Below are 13,772 nucleotides of genomic sequence, written 5' to 3' on the forward strand. Positions count from 1 at the left end.
TGACCTCTAGAGGGTCCATAACCTTTGTATTAAATACTTATACACAATTTGCGTACAAAGAGCGGCCATTTTGTCTGGCAATTTCATTTCGATTTTCCCGAAATTCAGATTCAACCATCATTAAGGTGTAACAATGATATATTCAAACGTTTTTTTAAGTCAGAATAAAATTGTGACCTCCATAGGGTCCACAAGCTAAAAAAAACATGATTTTTCGTACAATCAGAGGCCATAATTTAGGAAGTTACGGTCCGATATGCGGGAATATCGAAAGGAACCAAGATCTTTGGATTACAAACTTACATTTCAAATTTCAACAAAATCAGTTAAAAATTGTGACATCTATTGGGTCCACAAGCAAAAAACACGATTTTTCTTACAATCAGGGGCCATAATCTATGAAGTTACGGTCCGATACATGTCAATATCGACAGGAATGGGGATCTTAGGGAGATAAACCTATATTTCAAGTTTCATTGAAATCGGATAAAAATTGTGACCTGTAGAGTGTCTACAAACAATTGTGGACGGACAGACGTCTGGATGGACGGACGGACAGGTGTGATGACAATATACGTCCACATGAAAATGTGGGCGTACAAAAAGTGAATTGCAAAAACTGTAACCTGTACTATATGTGAAACATTTACAATAAGTTGGCTCCCTGATGGACCTGGGTGACAACAATACAACCACATTAACATAAATCATCACTATGTACCTTGAGTTGATCTTCTGATTCTTCCATTGGTATTACTACAAGATTATTAGTTGAACCATCTTTCTCGATCCCTTTCTTTATTTTGTCAATAACGAAGTATGTGTTCAATTCTGCAAATAAAACATATTATATAAAGCAGACCAGTAAGAACTATTCTGTAAATAAATAGAACCAATGGTGGAAATTTGGAAATAGGGAAGCTTTGATCAGAAGTTGCGATGTTGTATTGTGATATATTGTGTCTGAAATCAGAATTCAACCAGCAAAGTATGCCAAGAAATTGTTGGGGGGGGAGGGGGGGGAGATCTCTTTTTCTCATGTTCATATTATATTAGTTTGACCCAAATCTGGTATTTCTAATCATCAAATGATATTATTAACTTTAACATTGTGTGTAAATTTCAAGTCAATCAGGTATAACTTTAATCTATTGAGCATCTACAAGGTTTTTTAAATTGATAATGGACAATTGAAAATGACAATATTGGATTCTTGGTCTTATGAACATAAGCACTGCGTATTAATTTAGTTGTTATATTTTATTGTTATTATAATATATATGTAACTTAAGACATCTTTATTAAGCATTTGGTCTCTGGGACATAATATGTGTGTGTGAAAATATAGGTAAAACTATATTGCCATCTTTGCCATCTCAAAACAAAAGACTTTCAAGCATACATATACTTGATATACCATTATTATGCATTTCACTTATAGTGTTCTTTAGGGTGTTTTTCTAGTGTTTAAACACCAAACCTTGAATAATCAGTACATAACTTCTATTTTCAGAGTCAACAGTGATGAATCAAATAATTTATAGGGGTGAGCTGGTTTTGTTGAGGCGTGGTCTTCGACAAATCTGTAGTTATACTGACCCCATATTCCTGAAGCAATGGCCCAAGAAACCCTCTCTAGACTGAAAACTTGAGTCTTTGACGAAGCGATCCATTCTCATCGTCCAATCAAATCTCTCCCAAGTAAAATATAGGGAATTTTCATGACTTAACTGGGGTGTTTATGTTAGTGCTGATTTCAAGAACCAGCGGCTGCCAGGCAGGATACGCCCACATTTTGCAAGAGATGAATAGAGAACAAGCTAAAAACAAAAACGATTTTTTGTAAAATCACGGGCCATAATCCAGAAAGATATGGTCTGAAATGCGCAAATATCAAAAGGGATTGAGATTTTTGGAATATAAAGATATGTTTTAAGTTTCGATTTTCCCATAATTCCAATTCAACCTTCATTATGGTGGAATAGTGATCTAAATGGTTTTTAAAATACAGGAAGTTACAATCAAATATGCGCAAATATTGAAAGAAAACAAGATCTTTGGGTTATAAACATGCATTAAAAGTTTCATCAAAATCGGATCAAAATTGTGACCTCTAGAGTGTCCACAAGCTAAAAATGTGATTTTTCATACAATCAGGGGCCATAATCCATGAAGTTATTGTCCAATAATGCCAATATCGAAAGGAACCAAGATCTTAGGGAGATAAACCTATATTTCAAGTTTTGTTGAAATCGGATAAAAATTGTGACCTGTAGAGTGTCCACAAACAAATTGTGGACGGACGGACAAACAGGGGCGATGGCATAATACGTCCACATGAAAATGTGGGCGTACAAAAATTTTACCCATGGATGATGCATCAGGAACAAACACTGATACTTGCATAGGTAAATTTGTCCATTGATGAAACTCGCTATTGGAACAAAAATTCTTAGGCCCAAATCTCCGATATAATTCTATAAACGTGTACCAATTATTACTGCCTACCTTTAAATATTCGATAATGTTTATCCATTTTTGTGAAGAAAATCCATGAATTATTTATTTCATCAAAAAAGCACATGTATTTCTGTAAAGTTTGTTGAAACACAATACATAACATGACAGCCCTTCTCTTGATCAGCTGTGTAGTCCAAGAGGTAATAAAAAGATTCCCTGTTCACTGCGATTACCAAATGTTTACATTGTAGCTATTTTGGATAGCCTCGTTTATCAAACAATTAGTTTCTCTGCAATATTTTGATATGTATTAGTTAATTGAGCGAAATATTCAGAGCTCTGGTTAATCCTGATTGATTTTTTTACATTGTTATGTACTGGTTGTTGATCTGACTTAACCAGTCATAATTTGGGACACAAATTTGCGCTGATTATGTTAGTGTTTGGGTGGGATTAGGTCTAATATAACGAAACACTGCGAGGAGTATGTACTGACCCTAGCTGTTTAAAAGACATATTTATACCCCATGTCTGAACCATAAAACGGTGATTTTCTACATTCCCATTCTGTTGATTAAATTATGTTCTGTTCGAGAGAATTAATCTAGGGTGCATTTATGCATTTGTGAAAACATCATTCTGACATGTTATCGTCGTCAGCTGATACGAAATGATTACTGCGTCAAATAATCACAGCACAAATTTTACATGACAACGTTTATGTTAGAACATCGGAAGATTTTCAGGGCACGCTATATTTTATGTAGTATTATTACAACTTTTTTCTTAAATTGAGCATCCGGGGCACTGATGGTATTACAAACACCTAAAAAATCGTCATTCCATAAAAACTTATTGCATTTTCTAAGAGGCATGATTAAGAATAAATGAGTTTGCAAGAAGAGTTTATTATATGTTATTCATATCGACCAAGCTATTAATTATACTTAGTTTAATGATTCACCCCAATATATTCATTCCTTAACACAAATGCTGGATAGAGTCACAGAGTGTTGCTTTAAAATACAAATTGATTTTTATCTTTACTCTCGTTAATAAGAAGAAATCAAGATCTCATTGAGACATTGCCGGTTTCATGTTTCTTTAACATTAAATAGAAGAAATATGAGCTCAATTACTGGTAATAGTGTGATAGATTGATTTGAACATATTGATTTTCAGTAATATAATCCAAGCCTACTAATACTACCAACCTCTCATTCTTCGAAAACTCCATCTCAATTTTGTTCAATACTCTTGCTCACTGATCTAAGATTTTTCAAAGCTACTCTTAATATAAATATGTACTTGTCATAAACTTTATGATTAGTTCTATGCTAATTGTGTAACTTGTATTCATCTCCTAAAACTAAGAATTCAGTAGGATGTTTAATTAAAGGAATATAATGCGGCAAGATGCCTTCTGTTTTGAAGAATCCAATTTTAAATGAAACCGTAATATCTTTGAACGCTTGCTACATGTATAACAATTTTGTGTCATAGCCGTCACAGCAAATAAAGATTTTCTATGCTCCCTTCTTCTGATATTTACATATATTTCTCCATCATTACACTGTGGGGGCTTTGTAATGGATGGTATAAATATTATCATATCTACAGACGGGGAAAAGACTACCGTAATTGATATTGATATTAATTAGTATACCTACTTTTTTGTTCTTCAGTATGTCGTATGGTAAAACTTGATGACACTGAACTGTAATGTTCTATCAATACCTTGTGAGTTCTTAAATCTGAAAATATAGTATAAAAGAAATTCATTAAATCATTGATTTAATGGATACATTATAAAAGATAAGAACAAGCCTATAAACCACTCTGAATTCATGGTTTAAGCAAGAAAAATAAACAACCTTTGTAAGTTGTTACATCTATCGACTCATATACTACAATGCACAATATGAGACCACACAAAATATACAGTTTATTTCATGTTACAAACATTTGCGTTTGCTCACGGAGACAAACTTTGAAAATTTGGGGCAACATTTTCCTTCCAAATGTTTGTTACCAGACTTCATTAAATTTTGTTAAGATCTTTACTAAACTAATGTGGGTTAATAAGGTAAACAATTCACATTATAAAGTAAACAATTTACAGCATCACAATGGCTTCCTTAACCTTTCCTATTTTATAGAAAAAGTCAGAATCAGATGCCGGATTGCACCATAGAAAAGCAGCATGATGAACAAATCCTGCAAGAAAGGTTAAACAAATGTTATTACTTTATTACTCCTGGAAGAGTTTTGAGGATGATAAATTTTCTCAAGTATCACTTGCTTGTTCTAAAAAAAACAAATAATCTGTTCTTATATCATCTTGTCTCGACTAGATCTCACACACAATAAAGCATCAAGGGAGCCAGTGTTTATAGAACATCGATTCTCGCTTTCTCTCACAAGCATTACTCAAATTGACTAAAAGAATAGGAGCTTTTTAATTAATAGTGACATGGACAACACTTTAAGTTTCTTCCTTGCTAGACTTGTTGGTTTTCTATTAGTTATTGAGATCTTTAAAAAAATAATATGATATGTAAAATATAGAATGAATCAACAAAGACCTCCACTGTCATTTGGTTAGTGTTTTTCCAATAGTTGGCTTCAATCAAAGTTGGGTTTTATACTATTTTTGTCCCTGATTTCATTTTTTCATTGTTAAAATTCAGCTAATAAATGTTAAATGTGTCTGAATATGATCCTTCCTAAACCCAATCAATCAGAGAAAGGCAAATGATTTGATGAAGTAAGTGTACACTGTATGTGCGTGCATGATAATATTCCCAAGCATCTGCATGCTCTGTATACATGTATGTGTTCAGGGCCCTGTTTCCCGAAATTTTAACTAAAGATAAAATCCAAATTTTAGTAGATACTTCAATTTTGATTGGCTAAGCACTAAAATCAATCTAATATTAACCAATCAAATTACTAAAATTTGGATTTTTATCTTAGTTAAAATTTCGTGAAACAGGCCCCAGGACCTGAATAAAGCACTATCCCAGTCTATTACAAGGTGGCATGGACCCAGAGATTCAACATTCCAAATTGCCATTAATTCCCTATTGTTGTGACTACATAAATGTATGGATAACTAATTAATATATTTATTTAATATTTAAGTTTTTTGCAAAGGCATTTTGTATATTTCATTGTAATTAATATATTTATCTAATATTTAAATTTTTTGTAAAGGCATTTTGTACTGGCGTGGTTATTTTTGTCAAATAAGAACACATTGGATTGTTTTTTGGAATAATCTGTTCCAAGCTGGAGACCAAAAATATTACAAAACAATATTTCTTTTTAGCTTTAAGGTAAGCCAGTCAATAGCTTATGTGGCATTAATTATAAAACAGACACATAAGGTGGTCGAATTTTACTTTATGTGTCAATTATCCTACATTTTACCCGACAGCTAACATTTTATCTTCACTCTCAAGCAATGAGATTGGACTCGCTTTTTTATTCATCACATGCAGAGGATAATAATGAGTACAGGTTAGTTTTAAATTTTGCAGATGTCACACTTAAACTTGTCAACTTAATGAAGGCAATCGGTTCATTTATATTACTTTTAGATGTGCAATGACAGATATGTCCATAATGGTGGTGGAAATTGTTACTTTTGAAAATAAATTATAGTGTGTGCAGAACATGATAAATGGAGAATAACTAAGAAGCTCCATATTATTTGCATCAAATGTGGGTTCTTCTGAGATTTAATATTTTAGCTTTCCTAATGAAAGCAATTCAGAATATGCTCAGAAACGGTCACTTTCACCATCATATATCACTATATATGTGACCCCCCACAGCATACTGAGTCACAATGAGGAAATTTTTGAAAATTGAGTTATTGTTATTTTCACAATCTCCAACTCATTACCTTCAATTTGTTGTATAGTTTGTTTGAATTGGGCAAAAATTGACTGAGCTGTGTCCATTAGAAGCTACCCAACTCACAAAAGTAAGTTTTGAGAAAAAGCAAGTCAAAGATTTGGTATGTTCCAAAACAAAATCCCATAGCAGCCAGGCCATTTATCTGCTGTTTTGTCGTTGAATATATCTTTCCATGGGTTTTCAGGGGTGCTGAAGACGAAAATCGTAGTAAAAGTTTTATCCGACTATTTCCGCAATTTATTTGCTATATTTTGTCGTTTAATATGTTTTTTATTTAGGATTTCAAGGGTGCTGAGGACGAAAATCGTAATAAATGCACTCCTTTCGTAACGAAACATCCACAACACATACGGCATAATATTCACATGATAGTGTTATACTGAAGAACAATCTATACATTAGTAGTCTGTTGTGTATAATATAACTTTAGTGAGATTAACTCAGTTAATCTCATCAATTAATTAGCACCTTAGTGCCAGCTAGTGGTCAGGAGATTAAGATTGTTGATTGGATAATCATCAAAGAAGCCGCCACAGCTGTACGCGTGTTCATTTAACGCGTGAATTAAAATAAGATTTGGCGTGTACGATAGGTCTATTATTATTTTCAGGTACCGTGACATTATCAAAATATGAGTCCCTATAGAAATGTCAATTTCATAGTCAAGAAATGCCTACGTTCACTTTCATGCATTTTGGCTTTGATGTAAATATCAACATTATTCAGAGGATACTCAATGGCATACTGACAATCGTCGCATTTCGGCTCGTTGGTCGTTCTCATTTTTTCGACCCATTGTGATAAGAGAATTTTAAACAATAATATCCCAGATGCATTCCTTACTTTGCATGCCGTATGAAGAAGCGATGGTAAACGGAATTCAGCTATCAATAAAATTCTCTTCGAAAAGAAAATTATTGGCCATTTTGTTTATTTCCATTTAAGGCCTATAGATTATTTTTTTAAAGATGATATGAGATATCAAATAATCACCACTTGGATTAATTATTTGGAGTAAATAATGAGTTGTCGACAGCTTTATCATTGACCCGTGACAGTTGATTAGTAATAGTATTACTCAATGACACACACCCGCTTGTCGATTAATTTACATCATCAGCCACATGGTTTCGATTAACACTCAACGGCAATCTCTACGATCAGAATTTTTTTTTTTTCTGCCACTTATCAGAGTGAATCGCATGTAAGTACCAAAAAACATTATCGCCAAAACCAAATATTTATGGACAATGTCTTGCACGAGGTGTCTGGGCCAATCAGCAAAGGAGTTGTGTGGACAGCATGGCAACAGGCGGAGTTTATTTATATTTTTGGATTGTTTTAAAACTCAATTGTATCCGTTCAAAATCAATTCATCGACAATATTTTGATCATATTTATAAACTAGAGATGCTCCGTTTTACAACGATGCCAATTGTTATGCAAGAGGAATGACCGGTAATCCCGCTGCGAGCGAAGACAAATAACTAATTTCGCCGAGAATTTTAAGAAATGGGACAGATTTAAGAATACAGTACTCTTACAAAACGTTCAAATACAGGTGTTTTAAAATGTTTTATTGCTATTTTGATCTTCTGTGTCGATAGATAGTATATTTATAGACTCATTTTTGTGAAAATCTCAATTTCGTTCAAAATCAATATTTTCACTTATTTTGTCTTTATCTCATTATTGATTCTCGCGTATTTGGACTCATTTAGATGCGGCCGGTCACATATGGTTTGCTATGTCATGCATGAAGCAGAGTATGCTTCCTTTTTGTCTTTTTCAAAGACTTAAATATTTTTTTTTTTTTTTTTGACGATACCAACAAATGCGAAATTTCAATATCGACTGATTCACTTTTCACTCCATTTCAATAATAAGATGGTGAATAAAGATTCCAATTCTAAGATTTAATCAGTAATGATTGATGTACCCCTACGTAGAATTTATATCTACATGATTTATGACAGTATTAACATTTCATCAAGAGAGAAAAAAAAACTATCTTAATTCCCAGGGTATCTGCGATCTTGTGTTTTAACAATCAGATACTAATATCCGCTGCATGGTACATGTAACATGTACTTATCAATAATTCAATCTTCTTGTGCAAAATGTATTGTAAAGTAAGCCAACATGAACATCCACATGAAAGACTACTGTCTCATTTATTATTCATTTATTTTCGAAAGTGAGAATTAAGTAACTTTTCCTGTCAGGTCATGGCATAATCTGACATTAATTACTGTCAGCAACTGCAAACCTCTTGGAGAACAGAAGTGGCATCATGTCTTCTAGAAAGAGTAATCATACTAATCCCCGTCTGTACATGACATCCATGACTGCTTAGAGTTCATTCTCAAAATAATATTATTGAGCATTTTATTTACATCTACATGTAGGTGTTTAACTTGCTTGATTTTTAATTCAAATATCGCTTTCGATATCCTTACAGCTAACCATGCCGATAGTTAAATAAGTTCCATGTTTTACTCAAATAGTCCGTTCAGACGCTCAAGTTGAACTGGTCTTAAAACCCTGACGATCGTTAAACCAGTTTAACTTTGTCCTCTGAACGCAATGGTCGGGCAAATATACCAGTTTAAAAAACCCAGCTTGCGACCTGTCTTGAGAAGACTTTTTATTTTAAACTGGTTCATCTTGGCTGTCTGAACTAGCTTGCTTTGGACATACGCAATACGCAGTGAGTTATATTCCTGGGAAAATGGCGGCGTCATGCAGTGCCAGAGTTATCGTAAGAGGCATTAATATTAATGATAATCGAGGGGGGAATTCTACCAAAATTGTATTTATATCTATTTCAAAGTAATACTATTTGAGAATATAATTCTGTCACATGTGTACATGCAAAATTTCCTTTCCAGAATCAAAATTGTTTTGATTTGACACATCTAAGCATTTTACATAAATCCCTGTTTTCTCATTTTCTAGTACTTTCTATTTTTTATCTATCTTCCGGGAAAATGGGTACAAAAAGTCTGCCTTTGCGTGCAAGAACCGAAGAGAATATGAAGCTACCCATGGGTAGTGAACTCTAACCTGTGTGAACGCAACACAACCCTGTCTTAAAAACCCCGGCGATTTTGAACTCGTTTAAAAATAAGCATCTGAACAGGGTATAAGTCTCTTCCTTAAATAATGATTAAACCTTATTTCTTATCGCCTACTTATAAAATTGTACGATTTCATGCTCAGACAAGTTTTGGTCAGCTACATCTTAAATAAGAAGCTGAGAAGTGGAATGTATAGCCCATGTACTTAAAGTTAGAAAATCTCATTATTCAACGAATGTGGAAATGATTCGTCTGCTAAGCCCTCATCTGACTTCAGGTTAAGTCAAGTTATATTTAGAATTCTTGTAATTGACAATTGTGTCTAAACTTTCAACACCTCAAGGAAAATCCATCATTCCCCTTAAAATTTTAAATAATTGTCATCTTGCATCATTAAACTAATTACTGAATATAATTCATAGAATTTCAAAACTTGCCAATTAAATGTAGGAGTATGACCCAAATTACTAAGTACAAAGAGCTACATGTAGTCCAATAATTGCTGACCAATATACTATATACATGTAGATTGCCATTCTCGTGTAAAAATGAAAAGGAATGGAAGTCTCATCGACACTAACATGGTAACTTTTCTACTAGGATAATTTGTTGGCTCCTCGACATTAGAAAAGAAAGAGGAAATTGCTCTCCTAAAAAAGCTATCCATTTCCTGCTGTCATTTATCATTCCATGGCTGGGCTACTTTTTTAAGGGGCTTCTGGGAAGTACAGTCCATATTTTTTTTTTATGACAAACCATGCAAACTAATGAGATTAGGGAGAACTGATTGATAAGGTGAGGTGCTTAATAAAATCTCTTGTATGCAAAAATGTCTCCTCGAGGGAAGCGTAAACCATTTGGCAACTAAATGAATCAATCAAAAACACACAGCAGGGCAGTTCGCAAAAACTGTCCCCAAGAGGGAAGCGTTCCGTCCTGCGCAATGCTAATACAATGACTTAAACAGGGTGGGGCACAAAAAATGACCCTAGAAAGGGTAAGGCAAACCATCTTGCGTCTCTTTTGTTATACTATACTATATATATTGTTAAATAATGATTGATTGTACATCCATGTAACTATTTTAAATGTTGTATTTACTTCTGAAATTGAAATAAAGACTTGGGAATTACTTTGGCAACACAGAGAAGACATCTGTAAAGAACTGTCAAGAAACAGTAGAAGCACCGAGAGCAAAGGAGACTTCAACCGAATATTGGTAAGTAGACTGAATACTGTGAGTAATCCTGTACATTGTTATACTTGTACTTATATACTCATTTATCCCAATATCATTTCATTATTATGCTGTTATACTTGTATTATACTTGTTTGTTCCAATATCATTTTATCATTTTTATATATACATGTACTATTAAATCAGTTGTTGTCTAGATTTGTCCAATTGGGGCATTGGGTGGATTGTGACTCTGTAAACTACAATTGATACCTCAGAGATTGTAATAATGCAATGTGTAAGGGTCATGAGTTTAGACACCCATTTGGTATTCTGAAATCGCTCCTGGTTCCCATTTCACAAGGCACATCCAAGACAAGCTAATACGCAGGGCCTGTGAGGGGGGGGGGGGGGGTCAGGGTGGGAATCCGCCCCGAAAGGGGAGGTTGGGGCTGTCCCTTCGGTGGTAGTCTCACCTACATCAGGTTAACCGTGCCAATCGTCTTCGTGCTGGGGATCGGGGTTATTAACTCAGCTCTATGAACGAGGAATTCCAAATAGGCCTCCATCATCAGAGGGTCGTAGTCTAAAGGGGCTCAAAGGTACGCTGAGTAATGTTTTTAAAATAATTTGTTGGTATAAATTAATAGAAAAAAAAATACACTGTTACTTGCTCGTAAAATAGAAGAAAACCGGTGACTTTTCTGAATGTGGTTACCTAGTGGCGTGGGTAGGGTTAGAATCAGATTCTGTCAATCCACTTTTTTTGAAAAACTGCTGCCCGGCAGGTAATCAGGACCTGATTATCATTACATCAGTAAAAGTGACCTCGAGTTACCCCAGATATATGCCAAAATGACACACCTGGGGGGGAGAGAACCCCACCTGACCCCCATCTCTCTCCCAATTGCTTGTCCCAAGCGGGCCCTGCTTTTTTACTATAGGTCTCTTTTGAACTTAAGTACATGTATACATAACTTTATGTATGCTTCATGAAAATGGTGCCTTTAGAATATCAGAATACCTTGTTGTGGCAAGATGATCAACAAGGCATTACAATTTTTCCAAGGTGCCCCCCTTCCCCACCCTTTTGTTAAAATTCATGTAATGTATCTGTACTTGTCCTTGAACTGAACATTACATTGACTAATTAGATCAACATCCAAACACATTACTATAAACTATGAAAATAGGTTAGCGGCTTAGTAGAGAGTGTAAAAATAGTAGCATTAACACAGGATCAAGAGGTAAACCTACTAAAAATAGAAATGCAGTATGTAGTTACAGTCAATGTTTACACCAGCTGTGCCTTAATAGGTTACTAACCATAAACACATAGTTGGACTTATTGTCAATTCATATGAATTGTTAATATGACTTTGACTACATATTGATGTATTTTTGTAGAGTATGACTAGCTAGAATGTACTTGAACAGGGATTTTCCATTAATCAATTTTATGACAATGTACATGTAGAATGTAGATCTAATATTGAAACATTCTGTGAAACAGATATCATTAATAAAAAAATAGGGGTAAGTCAATGCTTACCAGGGAGCTTTATCGTCTCAAGCTTCAGCAGCTTGATGTTTGAAAATGCGATTGATAAAACAATGAACCAGGTAATCACATATATTAGCCTATTCAGAATACATCATTCTCTATTACAAATTACCAAGAATTATTTTTCTTGCAGTATTAAAGGGAATGGCAGCTTATGATCACCCTATTTACTACCGGGACCTCATTTGAACCAATTCTGGCTGATTCGTTTCAAAATAGATTAAGAACACTGGTGCTTACCCAGGCTGATTATAGTTAATAAAAAGATAGTGGTTTACAGTCATTTATGTTTATAAATCCTCAAAATCTATTAGCTAAGAAAATTCTTTGAATTCTCAAATGGATATGATCGGCAGCCTGCATGTGATGAATTGGTATTTTGATTTCCAAAACCACAATTCACTTTTAATTAGGGCTCCAACGATACACCAGGTCACGATACGATGCGCATCACGATTTATACCCTACGATACGATTATATATCCATATAGGAAATAAATTTTAAAAATGCTGTTAAATTTTGAAAGTCTTTCACTGTGAAAATTTGAAGGCCTACTTTTATGATTTACTTAAATTGTGTTGTTTTTTTGCTCAACTGTCATGCTTAACGGGAAATCCTAAAAACTTCCTTATATTTTTTGTGACTTTTTCTTGGTATGGGGGATTTTGATCTCAATATTGCTTTTGTCGACCGTGCTACTTGAATTTGGTGAATTCATCCATGATAAAATTTTAGCTGGCTGGCTCGTATTGCCAAAACAATTTCAGCCAATGAAAAGCTTTCTCGTTGTCAAGACAGTCATAGCTAACAGAACAGCAAAGAAAATAACATTACGAAGATTTTAATGTCAAATATTAACCCTAGTGGGTGCACGTTGTGAGAATCACATAGCAGTTATAATTCAAGTTGTTACGTACAGATATATTTGAATTAAAAGGCAGTGGCTTGGATTTTATTTGCATTCATATTTGACATCTGAAAAACAACTAAATTATTATCCAAAAACATTTAAGTGACATATGGAAAAGATTTAATAATTCTCACCAAATTGTAGTCTCTATCATCCAGAAAAATATTATCCGAAAACATTTTAGTGACATATGGAAAAGATTTAATAATTCTCACAAAATTGTAGTCTCTATCATCCAGAAAAATATTCTACGAATATTAGTCTGGACAGGTTGTCAACATTTGAGAAAAATTGGCTACATAATCCGGTCTTTCATATTACCATAAACAATGTCTAAGGGAGGTAACTCCTCTTAAAACAAGATGTTGACGCCCATGAAATTAATTTAAGATGTTCAATATCTAACACTCTTAATTTTTTATTGTAAAATTTCTCTCTTCATGGGCCATATCTATGCTTTTAAAATTAATTCTAATTCGTCGTCACGATTCATGTTTGTTTATATTAATGCAAGAATTATGGGATTTATTGTGGGAAGGGGCGCAACTCTTACTTGACTTGGCTAAAGAGACTGGATAATCAACCACATTAAAAACCAAACTCCCGGTTACGCATGGGCAATGGACTTTACGTCAAATATTGACAACCTTCCCAGA

At 34.0% G+C, this 13,772-nt stretch overlaps 1 protein-coding gene across 2 annotated transcripts in view; it reads right to left on the bottom strand.

Annotated features, from left to right (window-relative positions):
- Window positions 1–13,772, bottom strand: part of LOC126830910 (adenylate cyclase type 9) — a 75,187-nt gene that overhangs the window by 20,785 nt on the left and 40,630 nt on the right. For both annotated transcript variants that reach the window (XM_050561410.2, XM_050561409.2), the window contains exons 2-3: window positions 4,131–4,214; window positions 722–831 (exon numbers count right to left, since the gene is read on the bottom strand). In XM_050561410.2, the coding sequence (XP_050417367.1) occupies window positions 722–831; window positions 4,131–4,214 (194 nt within the window). The remainder of the gene's footprint in view (window positions 1–721; window positions 832–4,130; window positions 4,215–13,772) is intronic.

Source organism: Patella vulgata, chromosome 8 (assembly GCF_932274485.2).
Source record: "Patella vulgata chromosome 8, xgPatVulg1.2, whole genome shotgun sequence".
Taxonomy (NCBI): Eukaryota; Metazoa; Mollusca; class Gastropoda; family Patellidae; genus Patella; species Patella vulgata.